The sequence below is a fragment of the Anolis carolinensis genome, chromosome 2, assembly GCF_035594765.1.
Source record: "Anolis carolinensis isolate JA03-04 chromosome 2, rAnoCar3.1.pri, whole genome shotgun sequence".
NCBI lineage: Eukaryota > Metazoa > Chordata > Lepidosauria > Squamata > Dactyloidae > Anolis > Anolis carolinensis.
In genome coordinates this window covers 76,059,623-76,079,534 of record NC_085842.1, presented here as the reverse complement: position 1 = coordinate 76,079,534, position 19,912 = coordinate 76,059,623, and the positions used below count along the sequence as shown (strand labels likewise).

Sequence of the window (19,912 nt, the reverse complement as noted above, 5' to 3'; positions counted from 1 at the left end):
CCCTTGGGGTCATTCCTCTTACCTCAGGCTTGTTTGGCCACCGTGTCCTCCTGCCAAGACAAGGGTGTGACGTGCAACTGGTTCCAGAGGCTGGGGCCAGAAGAACAACCCCAAAGGAGGCATCTGACCCGTGGGCCTGTATTTGCCATGCCTGGTCTAGCATGATTTTTGTCTCTGATCCAAGCTGTCTGGGATGGCAAACTGACTAAGGAATTTTGAGAGTTGTAACTTTTTAAAGAGACATTCAAGGTATATCATCTTATTTTTAGGATTGTGTGTATGCATACACTTGCACAAACATATATACATGCATATACATATACATCAGTGATTAACAAATATAACCTAATAAATTACCATAAGATGCATTTGAGGTGTTACTTTAGAATAATCTGTTACCAACATTCTTAAGTGGATGATGGTGTTATGTTTTACCTACTGGATTGAAACCATACAATGTGAAGATCTTAAGTCTGCAGATCCAGAAATTCTCCCTCATATTCAGAGTAATTGAAAGAGATGGCATCGCAGTTGCAAAGAAAGACAAATCAGAGAGGCTGTGACATTTTCAGTTAAAATGTCTAACAACTGATTGCTCATACTTTGTAGTCAGGATTGCAGACTTCTGAGTCCTGAAGTGTGTAGACAGGTCCGCAGTTGTTTTTACCACATACTGAAAATGACATCCTATATGTTTGTATTCTGTCATTTTTCCAGAGTGCCGATTGCACTCTTAAAATATATATAGGTCAGGCAAACCTGCAGTCACAAGCGCAGGTCCGGGATTGCTGACTGGTGTTGTAAAGACTCTTTTGTCCAGAAATCTAGGTAGATTAGTGCCTGGCAAGAAACTATAATTTAGATGTTTGTTGATGGCTTCAGTAAGGTATTGAAAATTTGCTAACAACACTTTCCTTATTTTTATGGCAGTTAGAATATGGTAGATGGAAATTTACCACAGAGTTTTGCTGACTGTTGTTTGACTAATGTCTTTTGTGGAAAAGGGTTTCTCTCAAAAGGACAGTTGCTCCCTTGATGTTGTCATCAATGATATGAGAATATCTCCTTCAAACGTAGCTGTTACTTAGATTTGTTGAATCTTTAATAGTAAATTTCTTTGGTGTTACAGATGAGTCTAATTCTTAAAGCAAGTTGTAGATAATATTTCTGTTCACATGCTTGGAGCGCATGTATGTACACTGATCACGTATTGCCAAACACCACATGAAGCTATCTAGGGTAACATGCTTGCATGGGGTTTCTATTTGTGTCTATTTAATGGGATGAGCACCTCCATTGCTTCAACGTTATTTTTAAGGGCCGAGGGAGTCTCAAACATGGTTTGAGTCCATTTGGAGAAAAATTAATTTATTAAAAAACATTTAAAACAAAATGCTTTGGACCGCATAATGTCTGAGGGCTGCACTTCACCCAACCTATAAAATAAGGGATTAAACAACCTATAGTAAAAACAGTAATAATGTATATAGAAAACATCAATTGCTTTTAATGTTATTATTATTGTAATTGCTGATCTCATATGATCTAGTAATATGTTACTTGGTATAGCTTAACTGGTGATTTGGTACTTTGTGACATTTACAAACTATTGATCAGGTTCTATTTTGTTCTATTTTGAAATAATCACAGCTCAATAGTGGGATTTTAATTACTTTTTAAAATGAAGCACATTATTCGTTATGCATTTCATTATTTCTAATGGGCATGAAAATAAGTAAGACTAATTAGACTGATGCTTATGCATAAATACCCTAAAGGCACCAAATGCAGTCTGATCTGGGAAGCTAAGCAACAGGTTTAGGTCTGGGTGAATACTTGGAAAAGGGACTACCAAGGAATACCAAGTGCAGTTTCAAAATAAAGCAATGGCAAAAAATGGTTTTTGTGTCTCTTGCCTAAGAAATCATCATAAAAGCCGTGAGGTTGCCATAAGTCAACAGGTGACTTGAAGACTGACACATACACATCATTAAACTTATAACAGAATGGTGGGTATTTCATGAAGAACTTTGTAAAATGCTGAATTGTACAAAACATTATTAAAATTATTTTTATCGGATGTATATTCTAGTTAGAAGAAGCATTCTTTCCTGTGTAACATAAAGCTCTGAAATACATTTAAAGAAGGTGGAGACCTCATGTTTGTTTCATGTTATTCATTTTAGCATTTGGAAATACTTTTTTCCTTAAGCATTAATATTAATCTACAAGGGAAAAAAGGTTCCACCTAAGCATTAGGAAGAACTTCCTGATGGTAAGAGCTATTTGACAATGAGAAGGGATGCCTCAGAGTGTGTTGGAGTCTCTTTCTCTTGAGGTTTTCAGACAGAGGCTTGATGTCCATCTGTTGGAAGTGTGTTGTTGAAGGCTTTCATGGCCGGTATCACAGGGTTGTTGTGTGTCTTTCCAGCTATATGGCCATGTTCCAGAAGTATTCTCTCCTGACGTTTCGCCCACATCTATGGCAGGCATCCTCAGAGGTTGTGAGGTATATACCTCACAACCTCTGAGGATGCCTGCCATAGATGTGGGCGAAACATTAGCAGAGAATACTTCTGGAACATGGACATATAGCCTGGAAGACACACAACAACCCTGTCGGGAGTGCTTTGACTGTGTGTTCCTGCACTGCAGAATTTGGCTGGACTAGATGCCCCTTCAAACTGCAAAATTCTCTTATTTTATTCTGATCAGATTGTTTCTTGAAGCATCTTGTTTTTTCATTCAATTTCAATGTGTTTTGTTAGGTCCCAGAAGCCATAAGAAAGTGCCAGCGAGCTGGAATTACAGTCCGCATGGTCACTGGGGATAACATCAATACAGCACGTGCCATTGCCATAAAGTGTGGAATCATTCACCCCGGAGAAGACTTCCTTTGCATTGAGGGAAAAGAGTTTAACCGGAGAATCAGAAATGAAAAGGGAGAGGTAGGCCATATGCAAAAGAGGACAATAATTAATCTATAAAATATTTTACTGAATGAGGATAGTGAAATCTGTTGTGTCACATTCTCACTGTTTTCTGAATGGGAGAGATGGTAGCATGTCTGAACATTTCACCTGCCTTACTAGATTGGTATACATGTAATGCCAAACTATGGGTTTATTTTATGTAAGTATTACGTTTGTCTGTTTTCTCCTCCATTTCCATTCTGTTTTAATGAGATACATCCAATGTTATAGAAACCACAGGTTATTCCTGCATTTCGATTGCCAAATTATAATTTACAGTCCTTAGAGTAAGAATCCAAATCATAGTTTGCTCGATCGGAGAAACTGGAAAAGTGGGAGTATATGGTTTAAACACAATATTGAAGATGAAGGAAGTATATGCAGACAGTGTCTGTATAGACAAAACACGGACAAATCACAATTAAGAAACTGACAGATCTGACTATCATACAAAATGTTACATTTCATTCTATAACAATACTGTGTTTGTTACAAGATTTTTAAAAAATATTCTAGTAGAATTTCTCATAGAAATTCTACTGGATTTTGAACTATCATAATACAAAATTGAAGCAAATCCAGAAAAGTTCTTGTAAAAACTTTTTTAAATGATCTACAACTTTGCTCCAGGAGAATGATTTCCTATTTCAGTATGGAAAGCACAAAAATCAAAGTAGCCTTTACTGCATGAATTCAAGGTTATATAAATATAGAAACTCAAAACAAAATCATTCTTCTTTACCATTTTATTCAAGCAAGAGAGGAAATGTCTTTAACATGAATTACTAGTCCATGAATCATGTAACTGCCCATGACATAGCACGTTTATAGAATTAGTGTACTTTTTGAATTCGAGTTGCCTCTCAGGAAGCTGTTTTTATAATACAGTAAACAGGGTTACATTAAGTTTGTCTTTATTTGTCTTTATTTTCTTTTAATAGCAAGCCAATACAAAGTTTATGATATGGTGTAGCATGGGGTATTGTATCAGTTAGGCCTATCTTAATAGTAACTCTCAAGCAACCAGAAACTACATTTATCCTACATCTACCAATCCCTATGAGTGACAGTCTGAGAGTCTACTGTAGCTCAATTCCCTAAAATAAATACTCTGCCTTTGGCCTATGAATATGAATGCTTAAAAAATTGACTCCCTAATGCATTAATAGATAGAAAATCTAGTTGTCACATACTGTCACGACTCTTTTAAAGTCATGCCATAAATGATATATGGCTGTGGTTAATGAACAACCAAAGCTAATGCTGTGGGTTTTTTTTAGTTTTTATTTTTAGATCTGATGGGGATTCAAATTCTATTGTGCACAATTAAGATAGATCTGAGGTTCAATTTAAGCCTGGTATAGACTCAAAATACACTTGGAAGAGAGCCTCATTGAGTTAAGTAAGTGTAGACCAGATTGCAGCCTTAGTGCTTTCATATAAACATGCCAGTAGTTGTCTACTCTGTATTCCATCATTTGTATTTAGTTAGCTTACTGGATGTTTATGACACTTAGAAAGGTTGGTGCAGATTGTATATATCAGAACAGAACTATATTTGCAAAAACAATGGAAAAGCGTGAGATCATCAAAGCAATATGATGGTGCTGCCCAGATGAAAATGACAAAATGAAGCTTGCTCGGGTGATAGTCCCTGACAATGAGAGTAAGATATAGCTTTAGATGAGAGTAGCAGAATATCTTGGGGAGCTTTTGCAGGAAAATAGGCAGGATATAGTGCGGGGAAATGCATTGACCTTAATGCCATCCATTTTCAGAAGGACACGGGAATGCAGAAAAGCTTCTAAAAGGTGGAGAAATGTGTCATTATTGTTATTTTCAGATTGAACAGGAACGCATTGATAAGATCTGGCCAAAACTTCGGGTTCTTGCTCGTTCATCTCCCACTGACAAGCACACTTTGGTCAAAGGTAAATGTCGATTACCTGCATGTGTACATTACTTGCCCTTCTTATATGCTCATTTAAGTATCTCTTTCGTCATTACACCCACTTGGAATAAATGTGTCTTTTATTAGAAAGAAGTGAGGATTAGCTTTTCCAAGAAAGCTTGGGTTTAACCTATATCTCTTAGTTCTGATCTCCAGCCATAATGAAGGTAAAGGAGGTTTATTGTATTACTCTCTTCTTTCCCTTTGTTGCATTCCCAACCAGTGACCGGTCTTATTGCTTATGTTGCCCTGTAATGTGCACTCTATATTGATGTTGCACCATAAATTAATGATAATAATAGTTTCAGCATGATCAGTAACAGGTGTAATGTGTGGGCTTCTTGTTTCTTTATGAAGTTGAGGAGTAAGCTGCTGGCAGGAAAACAATCTATTGAAAGCTACACAGATACATGTTTGTAAAAACCCTAACATTATGTTATTCTAATTCTAGCATTTCTATTTCAAGAATGTGAACTAGCAGGATTATTAATAATTGGAGTAGAAAATCTTCTAATCAGCTCTGAACACTCATTCTTCTAGTTAAGCCACTTGGTGTCTTATAACTACTATGCTTTTACTATATGATTCTGGCAAAAATCATAGAATCATACAGTTGGAAATCACATAAATGCTATCCAGTCCAATGCTATTCTGCCATGCAGGAACACACAATCAAAGCATTCCTGGCAGATAGACATCCAGTGTCTGTTCAAAAATATATATAAAAAGAAAAGGAAATTCCACTACACTCCGGGGCGGTATATCCCACAGTGTAGCAGCTTTTACCATAGGAAAGTTTTCCTAATGTTTAGGCAGAATATCTTTTCCTGCAATTTAAATTCATTGCTCCATATCCTAGTCTCTAGAGCAGAACAAAACAAGTTTGCCCCTTCTTCCATATGACATCTTCCAATAGCTATCTTGTCACCCCTTAACCTTCTATTCTCCAGACTAAACATACCCACCTCCTAAGCTTCCCCGCATAGGACATGATATCCAGACTTTTTATCATTTTAGTTGCTCTCCTCAGAACACATTCTAGCTTGGAAATATCTTTCTTTAATAATACTAACACTAATAATAAATTTCTGTGAAATACATATACTAAAATACTTGGAACAATTTAAAATTATGGTTAATTATGGTGCCCAGGACACAGTATTACAGGTGAGATCTGACCAAAGCAGAATAAATAGGAGAATTACTATTGTAGATCCCACATCACACTTATTGACACATATTCATCTTATTATACTAAGACTCCTAGATCCCCTTCTTCATATACTGTTGTCATGCCAGGTGTCACCCCCGCCCAGCCTAGTGTGATATTTTATCTTGCTTCCTGTTGAAATTCATTTTGTTAGTTTGGGCCAAACTTTCTGTTAAGGTAATTTTGGATTCTGACCCTATCCTCTGAGGTATAAGATAGCACTCCCAATTTGGTGTCATCTGTAGACATGATAAGCATACCTTCTATCCCATCATCTAAGTCATTGACAAAGATGTTGAATAGCACTGGATATGGGACAACCCTGTGGCACCCCACTGGTCACTTCTCCCCTAGGAGAAGAAGTGGGGCATTGGGCAGCACCCTTTGGGATTGTCCAGTCAACCTGTTCCCAACCCACCTCACAGTAGCATCATCTGGTCCATATGTGTATAAGAATATGACAGAGAAACATGTTGAAGACCTTACTGAAATCATGATATGCTACAATTACAGTATTCCTTTCATCTATCAGGCCTATATTACTGTCATTAAAAGATAAAAAATAATCTGTAATGATTTATTTTATTATTTTTAAAACAACGTGTTAGCTTTTAGTGATCATGGTATTTCTGCCTATGTTATGATCTTTCCTGATATTGTCAAACTGACTGGACAATAATGTTTTCCTTTTTTTGAAAATGGCTCCAATATTTGCCCTCCATCAGACTTCTCCTGTTCTCCAGAAATTATCTCAAAGACCATTGCCCATGGTACTGAGATTAAGTCTACCAATTATTTTAATATAACTGAATGTAAATCATGAAAACCCTGAAAACCTGAATTAATTTAGAGTAGGATCATGTACTGCCTCTTTACCTTTTCTGTTCTGCATTTCCACTTCTGCATCATCTGCTCCATTTTCCCCAGATTGAACACCATTTTCCTTTGGCAAGAGGGCTGAGACAAAGAAGGTGTTGAGTAGTTCTGCCTTTTCTCTGTCCCCTGTTAACATCTTGCCATGTTCTCCATTTCTTGCTCTTCATTTTGTTACAGACATATCTTTAAAGAGCCCTTTTATTGTTTTTAATCTTTTTATCAAGCTTGAGATTGTTCTGCACTTTAGTTTGCTGATTTTTTTCCTACACATACTGGCAATTCATTTGATGGTTCCCCCACTTTCAATTTCTTTTATATGCCCCTTTTAAATCTTAGCTCACTTGACATTTAGTATTCTATTTTTTTCTTTAGACATCACCCATATTTCCTCCTGATTGGAACCGTCTGAAATTGTGCTTTCAATATCTCACTTTTAAGAAATTCTCATCCATTATGAATTCTATTCTTTTTTTAGTATTCCTGACCATTGGGTAGTATCAAATATTTCCCTACGTTTACTGAAATCAGCTTTCTTAAAATCTCAAATGCGTGTCTGACTATGCAGGCTTTCCCCTTTCTACTGTATAACAAACTCCAGGAGAACAGCTGAAATGTCTTATATAACTATAGTTAGAGCTGCTGTGAGGACACAGAGCAGAGAGTCAATTAGCCAGTCTAGTGGAAGAAGATTTCTTTTTGTACTTTGCTTGGGAACATATTTTAGCTTTTGTATTTCTGAAGTCCTTTTAAAGTTGCACAAAATTACTTGAAACATTAACTTCTCTGGACTAAGTGTGTGCATCCCAACTGTTTGAAGGACAAATCAGGCTGTTATCTTTGATGCGTAAGAAGTACTGTTGGGCAAATAAAGGAACCACGTGCAGACATACTCAAAGGAAACCTTTTATATATATTGAATGTGTTTGCCACGGGGAGGGAGCTTTTCAAATTTAGCACACCATTTCCTTTTTGCCATGACAAGGACTCCTTATATGTGCTGGTAACCACTCAGAGTCTCTCTGGGGAGATAGGGTGGTCTACAAATATTTTGTTGTTGTTTTGTTGTTATTAGCTGGAAAGTTTCTTCTTCACATTTCATCTTGGAAAGGGCTGGCACAGCCCACAAATAGTTAAAAAAATCATAAACTTAAATAAATAAAATGGCACCTAGCCCGAAACATTTGTTTCAAGTAATATTTTGTATTTTCCGTTGAATTTATATTAATTACAATTTGTCTGAATGATATCAGGATACCAAGCAATCTGGATAAGAGTTTTGTCAAGCAATCTGGATAAGAGTTTTGTCCTAAATTTAGCTTTGATATAAACATTGTTACATAAACAGCAGTTAGATTTAGTGGAAATTCTTATCTGAATAATATCGTTATCTGAATTATTTGTATATTCAATTGGATCCTGCAGTAAGCTATTGCCTCATGGTATAAGCCTCAAGGACCTTACATGTGAACAGCTTTTCTCACATGCTTGTGTTGTCTCTAATCTGTGCATAGCCTTAAGTGATGCTCTAATGTGCCTGTTACTGTTGACTCATTATCCTAACAAGTGTATAGTATTACATGTTATGCAATTACATTGGGATGTGTCCTCCAGAATCTGTTAATTCTGGCATAGAAAACCTTGAAGGACAGAGCTTTGTTTTTCTAAAGAAAGCACCAAAAGCTGATTTGTTGTTCAACAATTTGTCATGTACGTAAACATTGGTCTTGAGAGGCATTAAGATTTAACTGATTGTAGCCAATGTTTATGTATTGATATGTGCCTTTTAAAGAAATTGTGTGTAGCATTTATGCTATTTTCCGTAACTGCACTAAGGCTCCTACCCTAACCTCATTTACACTTTGATGCCCTCTGCTGGTTTTTTCTCGGTATACTGACTAGAGATATTTGCAAGAAAATGTATTTGGGGAAAAAGAGAATGAACGAGAACGTTAGAAAACAGAAATCACTATAGTGGCATTATAAGTGCTGCACATAGCAAATCTAAATATTAACTTTAAGGGCAGCTTTCAAAAACAAAATATGGCTTCTAGAATAGTTTTTGTTGTATCTTCTTATATACTGTAAGGGATGTAGTTTATGTTTCTGTGGTTCACAACCTATGTGTGAGAGGGAAGGTAAACAGGAATGAAGGAGAGAAAGCTTAATAAAGGAGAAGCAAATTGACATAGGGAACTGTATTGTGACATTAATTTGTCTGTGAAACAGGTACTATAAATGACTGGAAAGCAAGTTGCATTAAACTAGTCTCTGAATTAGCCTGAAAGATTAGACCACAGATGTATATAATTTTAAGAACTATAAAAATGGCCATCTACAAAGAGGTTTTTATCTGTGTGAATAATCAAGGATCAGCATCAAATCATCAAGTAACAGCATCAAATTCTCCTTTTTTATTTAACGCTTTTAATGTAATTTCTTAAAATATCTTGCTGTATGTTGCAGGTATTATTGACAGCACTCAGGTAGAACAGAGGCAGGTGGTAGCAGTGACTGGCGATGGAACGAATGATGGACCAGCACTTAAGAAAGCTGATGTTGGCTTTGCAATGGTATATCTTGCACCTTTTCTCTTATCATTGCATTTGTTGTAATAGGAGTAGTGTGGGGTGAAATTAGGGCATTTTAGAGTGGAGTGAAATATCGCCCTAACTTCAGATATGCAGTTAATATTATTTCTCCAATCTTCTGCTGGTGTGATGCATGCTTGACTTTTAAGATGTCATTTTCTTTGTGGAAAAACCAAGATGTGAAAAGTTACTTTTGTAAAGCACAACTCCCAGAATCCCCCAATCAGTAAATCCACTGATCAGTTCTACTCCAGATAGTGAAAGAAATGTATAAGCTCTACAAGTTGAACAATCATTATCTGGAAATCCAAAATATTCCAAAATTGCCCACATAGTTGCTTGACATAGTAGCATTTGGCTTTCTGATGGTTCAATACTAATGGTATGCATTCGGGACTTACCTTGTCCCATTTCATGTTCCGGCTTTTGGTTGGGCTCTGTTTTATTTTCGTCTAACCTCCCGAAATTGGGAGATAAGACATTTGTTTTGTTTTGTATTCTGGGCTGAAAGATCTATTTTTTTTCAGCCCAAAGCACCCGGGCTTATGGGTGCAGGCTTTGGGCCTACACACCCAGGCCTTGCAGGGCCTACAGTTGAGCGCCTAGTAAGGAGTGCTCCTTACTCAGCAATTGGCTGCAGGCCCTGCGAGGCCTGGGTGCGTAGGCCCTAATCCTGCACACATAGGTCCAGGTTATGTGCATAAGGTGTATATGATAGATACATTTTCTGTTTAGACTTGGGTCCCAATTCCAAGATATCTCATTAAGTACATATCTGCAAACACAGGCATTCCAAAAAACTCAAAACTCCTGCTTCCAGGCTTTGCATATAAGGAATACTCAATCTGTACCATCAGAATGGAATTAGGTCATAAGTGCTTAATCCAGTTTCAATACATACATTTCAGAGTAATACCACTAATGTAAGAAGTTTGATATCAAACTCATGTTTTGATATCTGGGCAAACCTTAGATATGACACATTATAAACAATTTGTAATTCAGTTAGTGAACTGTTGCTGAGGAAAAGAAGTCAAAAAGGCCGTAAGCAAGTATCATGATCTTGAAAATCTTTTATTTATTGACAGCTATCTCAAATTATTTTGGAAGTGTTTTTCTTCACTAAATCATTACTGCTCATTCTATTAAATTATTCCTGTCATTTCTTCCACATTTTCAGGGTATTGCAGGAACTGATGTGGCAAAGGAAGCCTCAGATATTATCCTGACAGATGACAATTTCAGTAGTATTGTGAAAGCTGTAATGTGGGGGCGAAACGTCTATGACAGTATCTCCAAGTTCCTGCAGTTCCAGCTCACAGTGAATGTCGTGGCTGTGATTGTTGCTTTCACAGGGGCTTGCATTACCCAGGTAAGGCTAAATAAATAAATGTGTGAACAAAATGGATAAATGTCATCACAATTCCATCACCAGTAGGTATAGCAAATCATTATACATTTTTCTGCAATGGTAAAGCTCATGTACATTCTAACATATGGATCTCATTCAAACTTTATATATATTAATCTGAGCCTGACCTAAACAAAAATTATGAGAATGAAAATTGGGATAAATCAACTTGTGGTTCACCATAACTTTTGTTAAACAATGAGGCCATGATGGACAAATATGTAAAAAAAAAGTATCCTCCATGCCTCAAAACACTTCTTGCTTTAAATGTATTATTTATTTTCATTTACTAATTTTCATAACTGTCCAATTACTGTACAAAATGATATCATAGATTTCAAAAAGTAAAGATAATGTTTTAAGTATATTAGCATGAACACAGTGCACCCTTTTCACTCTGGTGCACCAGGAAAATTCAGCCTCTTCGAGCAAAATCATGAATAAGTCATTAGGTATACTGTAAAGAATAAGTTTACCTTGTCATCATGATATGGCCAAGTGAAACCTGAAGCTGTCTCTGTTATAAGCCACAAAGGTGAAACTCCTCCCAAATTACTCCTCTAAATTTTTCAAGGTGTCCAAAGGTTATAACTATTTATTTCTTCAAGGGCCTTCGTTCCTCTGAGCACTGAAAACTCAAGATATTGTTGTTGACACTGCAGCTAAATATAAGCATAGACATGAAAATAAAATTGGAGATGGGGAAAATCTGTTCCCAGGGCTAGTTGACATCACTTTTCCAGTCTGCAGAGAGATCTGGCAGATAGTTTTACGGAATTCCTGGAAGCACAAAGGCATATACCACACTGTGAAATTCCTCCTGGACCTATAATTTTAAGTAGCCCGTGAGACAGAAAGATCAAACGGAGGCGTAAATGGAACAAAGGTTTCAAAGCATGCTGAAATGTTGTTTTTTAAATACCACAGAATACCATAGTAATTTTGTTTCATTCTGTTATTAGAAAGCAACCTCTAGTTTTCAAGTAGTCAATGAATGAATGACACAAAATAAATGTGAGCAATAAAAGTGTACAACTGAGCAAGATCCTTCAAGAAAGTACGTTTGTTCTCTTAATTGTTCATCCAATACTTTTAATGGATTGTTGGATGCTTTTCTGTAGTGATAATGTACTTTGCTGAAGGATCTTGCACACTGATTGTACACTTTTATTGCTCACATTTATTTTATGTCATTCATTCATTGACTACTTGAAAACTAGAGGTTGCTTTCTAACAGAACTAAACAAAATTACTATGGTATTCTGGTGTTTACCCAATATCCAAGAGAAATGTTGGTATCCCCCCCCCCCGCCCAAACTGCATAATGTATAATTTAGAAATTCACAAATGGCAGAGGTATTGGGTTAGGAAGGAACTGGGGGCAGCGACGGCCGACAGGGAGCTCTGGCGTGGACTGGTCCATGAGGTCACAAAGAGTCGGAAACGACTAAACGACTGAGCAGCAGCAGAAGTATTGGGATTATAAATATTTTCCTGTACCAAATGTGACAATGTGTACATGACCACAGAGCAGCAAATCATCTTTGGATTTTATGGATACTTCTGCAGCTGCTGCACTATTATATGGGAACTCTCCCAGGATTAGATTATAATGTAATAGAGATTTGGCACCAGGAAAGCTCCCAGACAACTCAGAACAGTTGTGAAGGGATCCGCAGTAAAACTAAGAGTGGGTTTACCACCTCTGAAGCAATGGATCCAGCAACTACCCATGTGCTAAATGACTGTCTAGTAGTTATGTGTTTACACAATATACTTAAAATTGTTTCTCTGGGAAAATCTGCACAGCATTTTATGCTTGAATTGGTACCATTGCAATTTTGGTGTTAGCTACACTATATATGTGTGTGTGTGTGTGTGTGTGTGTGTGTGTTGCTGAAAATGTTTCAGTTAAATCATACATATAATCCTTATAATTATCGGGAGACACATTTGGGAAAATGTTATGTGACAAGCTGTGATGTGTTGCCAGTGTTTTGTAACTTACATTTCTTCATTCCAAAAGAAGGACTATGGTATATTTTCACATAAGACCAAATGGGAGGGGGAGCTGGTAGAAATCATTGCATAATTAGTCTTTGCTCATGTTTTGTGTCTCAAGCAGAGCAGTCCAATAAAAGGTTTTATGGAGACCTACCTCACATATACCAGCCACTCTTGGGCTGACTTCCAATCCTAGCTAAGAAGGGTGGAGCAAGAAAAATGATTTGGCCCAAACCTGCTCTTGGCTGTCCTTTATAAAAATATGAAAGATCTCTCCTCATGCAATCTGTAGTTGAACTCCATAAAATGATGACTCACTGGACGGAATGATATTAGAGGCAAACATGGCCACGTAATGAGAAGTCAGGAAAGTTTAGAGAAGATAATGATGCTGGGGAAAATGGAAGGAAAAATGAAGAGGGGTCGACCAAGGGCAAGATGGATGGAGTCCTTGAGGTGACTGGCTTGACCTTGAAGGAGGTGGAAGTGGCAACGGCTGACAGGGAGCTCCGGCATGGGGTGGTCCATGAGGTCACAAAGATTCAGAAGCAACTGAAACAATAAACAACAACAAATAGTTGAACTCCTATTTACTGTCCTCCATAATTTATCTGCAAATAATAAGTGTTGCCTTTTAGCTTTGACATCATCTGCTAACTTCCTTAGAAGTCACATAAATTTATTGCAAATGTGTGTGCAATTGCTACCCACCCCCACCCCAAATTCTGCCATCTAATAAGGGATGGAGTAAATGTTTGACTCGCTTTTCCTGTTCTAGTGAAAGATGGGCAACTGACTTTACTCTTTACAAGAAGTCTAATTTGCATTTTCCTTAGATTCCAGAGAATAATCAGGAATGAGAAAGAGCCTCAGTGGAAATTTCACTCCATCAAGTGCCAAAAGTAATGTGTGTTTAATGCTTAGGCTGGAGTTTAGAATGAGCTTTTACACTTGACTGAACCGTGCAATGTAATAGATGATAGATAATTATTAGAGGCATCTTAGCAACATAGAGTGATTGGCACTGTGAAGTAGAGAGAACATGCAGCTGACAAAAGTGATGGTTTCCAATTATACCTGTGTAATTTAAAGAATGGATCAAAAAGAGGGATTTGCTTTTCATTATGCACCATAGTCCCCTTTGTTGTTTTCTTTTTTGGAGGAGGAGGAGGATTTGCTGACACAACAGAGCATTTTTTTTAAAGCTCCAAATATAGATTCATATAGAAAGGAAAGCTGACCTCAGGAACAAACACTTTAGGCAATCATTTCATACTATTTGATTAAAACCCTAATTTGATAACTTGAAATACAAATTCTTTTTCTTTTCACCTTCCCAGGTGCACCCATGTGGTTTCTTTGTTAGACTGACATGCATTATTTAGCCCCTTGGTAAAATGACTAAATTGGTGGTTCTCAACCTAGGGTCTCCAGATGTTTTTGGCCTACAACTACCAGAAATCTGGGATTTCTGGGAGGCCAAAAACATCTGGGGACCTCAGGTTGAGAACCACTGGACTAAATAAACATTGTCAGGCCATATCCACATCTCCAAGTGATCTATAGTCTTATCTTAGATTTTAGCTTATATTTTTAAATGTTTGGCTGAGACTCTGCATCAGAGGCATAGCCATAACATCATAGCTACATCTTCTGATCTGACCTCGAAACCCAACTTAGAAACCATACAGCTGCCTCAAGTGACATAATTTTCCTACATTGGTGAATGGGGCACTTCAGGATGATGTGTCCAGCCCTCCTCCCAGCTGCAACTGACAGTCAAACAACACAGTTTACAGAAAACATACACACACTGATAGATACTTACGTAAAAACTCAAACCATCACCCAAATCAAAAAAGAAGCACAATTAAAGCCCTGGCAGACCATGCAAAAAGAATCTGCAAACCCCACCTCCTCCAAGGTGAACTGAACCACTTAATCTGGACTCTTCAGGGCAATGGATGCTCCACCACAGACATCAGAAGAGCTGTAAGGCCAAGAACAAGCCACGAGAGTAAAGACAAAGATCCACCCAGAGGAAAAGTATTCTTACCATACATCAAGGGAACCATTGATCACATAGGAAAGCTGATGAAGAAACACAACCTACAAATTATCTACAGACCCACTAAGAAAAACCAAATACTACATTCAGCAAAAGACAAGAGGGATCCTCTCACCTCTGTAGGAGTCTACCATATACCATGCAGCTGTGGGCAAGTGTACATAGGGACCACCAAACACAGCATCCAAACATCAATCAAGGAACATGAAAGGCACTGAAGACTAATTCAACTGTAGAAGTCAACCATAGCATAGCACTTGATGAACCAACCTGGATACAGCATACTATTTGAGAACACAGAAATGCTGGACCACTCAAACAACCTCCAGGTCAGACTACACAGAGAAGCCGTTGAAATCTACAAGCATGTGGACAATTTCAACAAAAAGGAAGAAACCACAAAAATGAACAAAATCTGGCTATCAGTATTTTAAAAACTCTAAAATCAGAACAGTAAATAAAGAACAACACTCAGAAAAGAGGGGAATTCCAGACATGAAACAATCAGGGCCAACTAACACATCCGAACAAAGGATTTCCCCAGGCAGTAATCAGCTAGGCGTTGAAGCTGGCAAAGCTATTAAATGCTAATCAAGGTGATTAATTACAACATTCACACTGGCCTCCAACAGACAAGAGTTCTTTCTCCCACCCTGAATCTTCTACAGATATATAAACCCCACTTGCCTAGTTTTCAACAGACCTCACAATCTCTGAGGATGCCTGCCATAGATGTGAGTGAAATGTCAGGAGAGAATGCTTCTGGAACATGGCCATACAGCCCAGAAAACTCACAGCAACCCAGTCAAACAACAAATTACCACAGGTCCCCACAGTAGATCTTACACCTGCTCTTTGGACCATCACTCACTGGTTGAGTGGGAAGGGGTCATGTCACTTTGCACTGCCCTGCTCAGCAGTGCTGCAGAAGTTCATCATTTGGAGTGGCTTGTATTTTTCAGATGGGTTTCTGGGAGTGTTTATAAGTTTATGATCATAAATGTGAATAGAGAGCAATTATACAGTGATAAGTCTAATAAATAACATAAGGTAGCTCCACTGGCTGCCAATAAACTGCTGGGCCCAATTCAATGTGCAGGTATTGACCTATAAAGCCCTATACGGCTCAGGCCCTACCTATCTTCGCAATCGCATCTCCCCCTATGAACCGGTGCGGGTCTTGAGATCGGACAGGGAGGCCCTCCTCTCACTCCCACCACCGTCTCAAGTGCGGTTGGTGGGGACAAGGTAACGAGCCTTCTCGGCAATGGCCCCCCAGCTCTGGAATGCACTGCCAAAGGAGATCAGGCAATCTCCTACTTTGTCCACTTTTTGTAAGGAACTGAAGACCTGGTGGTTTCGGCAGGTTTTTGAGCAATTTACTCTGGTATACTGCCGATCTCTGGACCTGAATATACTATATGACTCATCTATCCCGAAATTGTTTATGTTAATATACATGGCTATGGTCCCTGTCCCCTTGATCAAGGTTGCTGTAAGTGTTATTTATTGCTTATTTAATTGTATAGTTTTATCTGTCTTAATATGTTTATTAAACTGTTATGTAATGCACTTGTTGTTCTTATGACTGGAAACCACCCTGAGCCCCTTCTGGGAGATAGGGTGGTATATAAATAAATTATTAGTATTATTATTACTATTATTATTATTATTATTATTATTGACAGGACAGCAGCCATTCTCTTGAAGGCATATATATCATAAATTATATAGTATCTGATATATATTGAAGCAAATATTGCAAGCAAAAATATTGATTGTGCATCTATCCAGCTTCTAAGAATGTAATATATACTCAGAACCTTTTGGTTAGCATAGTTAATATGAATATAGCTTCTGATGGTCTAGGAAAGTTGTCACAAGGTGTTCAGCTTTATCAAACTGCACTTTGGAGGAACAAGAAGTGAATTTGCATTATTGCGACTTTTTGTGCCTGGCAAGTAGGAAAAAATTAGATTGCGACAGATGCCACTTTCGTGAGTCCAATTCCATAGCTGGAGTGATTGCCATATCGCTAAGACAGCAAACTCTGCATTGCCATAGGGAGATTGCCCTTGTTCTTCAACGCTCTATGACTGGTGAATATCATTGCTGTTTAGAGGCCTCTACACACAGACATCCAGCTGAATTTTACAATATTGATTCCTTTGAAAATATGCAATGTTATGTATTTATCTCAGATAGTAACTCATGGTAAGATACTTTACTTCAAACAGTAGCATGATTCTGGTTATATGATTATAGAAAACTGAATTAGTTGTTCCAGTTAATTACAAAAATAAAATATAAATGGATTTCTATTTTTTATATCAATATACCCATAAGTCATTATAGCTCTCAATGAGGAATGATATAAGAAATGACCATTTTCCACACCACAAATTAATAAAACACAATTAATAGTAATGTATTTTCTTGATTGACATATTAATTAGCTTGTTTTAACTGATCTGTACTGAGGCACAGTTTGACTCCCTAACTTTACCAGTACTTGATTCAGTGAGCAAACAGCTCCTTCTAGTGGTTCTTTGTGTAATACTGAAAATTGATACCTAAAAACCCCATGGAATCCTTGACAATTTAGAAAGCAGAATGGATGTCTTAAAATTCCATTCATTTCTCAAATTAAACCACTCTTCTTCTATTTCCAGAAAGACTCCTATCTCTGTGATTCAATCGTTATTTTAGGATTTTCCAACTTCTGTCACTGTTATAGTTGCAAGTGGTGGGTCTATTGTGTTCATATATGTTATCAGATTGAAACATTTAATCACCCCTCATTCTCTTGCAGTAGTGTGATAAGGTTTGCGTCTCTACTGGGAAATTGGCTTTTGTTGCTTAAGGCTCAGATTTAGATACCTGTTAGTTATTGAAGTTTGTTTTCTCTCTATTCTGTCTCAAAAAGACGTTCTGAGGCTATATAAAATAAATTAGAATTGTAAAACACTTGTACAAGGAAATACTTTATATGAATGTTTCAGAATAACAAACAAGTATATCCGATATGAAGGTATATTTCCTTTTGTTTAATTTCTTTCTTTAGGACTCTCCTTTAAAAGCTGTACAGATGCTATGGGTCAACTTGATTATGGACACCTTTGCCTCTCTTGCGCTGGCTACAGAACCTCCCACAGAATCCCTCTTACTAAGGAAGCCGTACGGTAGAAACAAACCTCTTATCTCACGCACCATGATGAAGAACATTCTGGGCCATGCTGTCTACCAGCTCACTCTTATTTTTACTCTTCTCTTTGTTGGTAAGCTCAATTAATTTTATTTCTTCTCAGCACTTAAAACAATCAATTGGATGCTTGTGTGATCTAATCATATGCTGTCATACAATTGTATTATTCCCACTACAAAGCATTTCAGATGCTCTTGGAATGCCATTTCTGAATCATGAATGAGGAACCACATGGCATTCTTTCTATGTATTTTTCAACAAAGTAGAAGTGAGCCGTGTGATCTGAACACTGCTGAAAATAACAGAGAATCACATATTTATACCGGAAATAACAGTTGGTCCTAACCTAAGACCGATCTACACTGCCATATAAAATCCATATTATCTTCTTTAAACTGGATTATATGGCAGTGTGGACTCATATAATTCAGTTCAAAGCAGATAATGTGCATTATCTGCTTTGATAATCTGGACAATATGGCAGTGTAGAATGGTCCCTAGAGCTTCTTCCCATTCCACTTGGATAGCAAGTGGAAAGAGGAAGCATTTATTATCCCTGGTTGAGGATACATCTCAAAGGTTCTCATCACAGAATCATTTCCATGGAAAAATTTTCACAACATATACCTGCACACAAGCACATAAATATGCACATGTGGTGTGAAAATGTTAATCATATAATTGTATCATGTATCTCATAATATTTGGGGGGGAAACCCTTTGAAGCCTTTTCCCTCCAAAGGTTTATGTCATTTTCATGTCATGCCTGTATCCTATCTCATATTTGAGATATACAAATCTCATCTACTTTTATCCTTTCTTGTCTGGGCTGGTATACTGCAATCAGTCCTGTTAGATGGGCTAAATATAGGATGTGATCTAGTTATTCTTCAAAGGCACTGTCAAGCCTAATGTTTAGTGGAATGGGGCTAACAATTGAGTGCTCTGCTAACATTTCTTCTATTTCACAATATCTGTTGCTTCTGAATCAGCCACAAGTGCGAGTAGTCAAGGCAAAATATAACAAATCACCTGTGTTCATAGACTTATATCCATTCTTCTGGTATCAGTGAAATAGAATGCTCACCTAGTACTGAATCGGGTCTTTCTCAGCTTGAAATGGAAATGATATGTAGACCAGAGACTGACTGAATGATGTTGTAAGTACAAGAGTTATGTCTCAATAGAAGAAAGTTACATAAGATATGTCATTTAGATTTATGTATGTGCCCTTACAGTAGTAGTTTTTCATGTTAACTGTTTTTGTTAAATCTAAGGGAAGTACATGCTATAGTATTTTCTTTACATTATTGTAACATTACAATAAAATAATTTCCACAGCTTTGAATGTGTTTGAATATAACATTAAAACCAAATATGCTGTACCAGGTAACATTATTTAGGGCACTATGTGTGCATTTATTTTTATTTATTTATTACAGTATTTGTATCCTGCCCTTCTCACCCAATTGGGGACTCAGGGTGGCTTACAATAAAAGCACATATATAAAAAATTAATACAATACATTACGAATCAACTGAAATTAAATACATCAAACATTCATAAAAATACACTTATAAATATACAGATATGTGTGTTTGGAAAACACACATCACTACAAGCAGT

At 37.2% G+C, this 19,912-nt stretch overlaps 1 protein-coding gene across 14 annotated transcripts in view; it reads left to right on the top strand.

Moving 5' to 3' along the window:
- Nucleotides 1–19,912, top strand: part of atp2b2 (ATPase plasma membrane Ca2+ transporting 2) — a 352,745-nt gene that overhangs the window by 244,373 nt on the left and 88,460 nt on the right. For all 14 annotated transcript variants that reach the window (XR_010002645.1, XR_010002644.1, XM_062970002.1 and 11 more), the window contains 5 exons: nucleotides 2,769–2,948; nucleotides 4,816–4,903; nucleotides 9,473–9,579; nucleotides 10,778–10,969; nucleotides 18,145–18,358. Coding sequence is in view for 12 of the 14 variants with exons in the window: in XM_062970002.1 (XP_062826072.1) it covers nucleotides 2,769–2,948; nucleotides 4,816–4,903; nucleotides 9,473–9,579; nucleotides 10,778–10,969; nucleotides 18,145–18,358 (781 nt within the window). In the remaining 2 variants the exon portion in view is untranslated. The remainder of the gene's footprint in view (nucleotides 1–2,768; nucleotides 2,949–4,815; nucleotides 4,904–9,472; nucleotides 9,580–10,777; nucleotides 10,970–18,144; nucleotides 18,359–19,912) is intronic.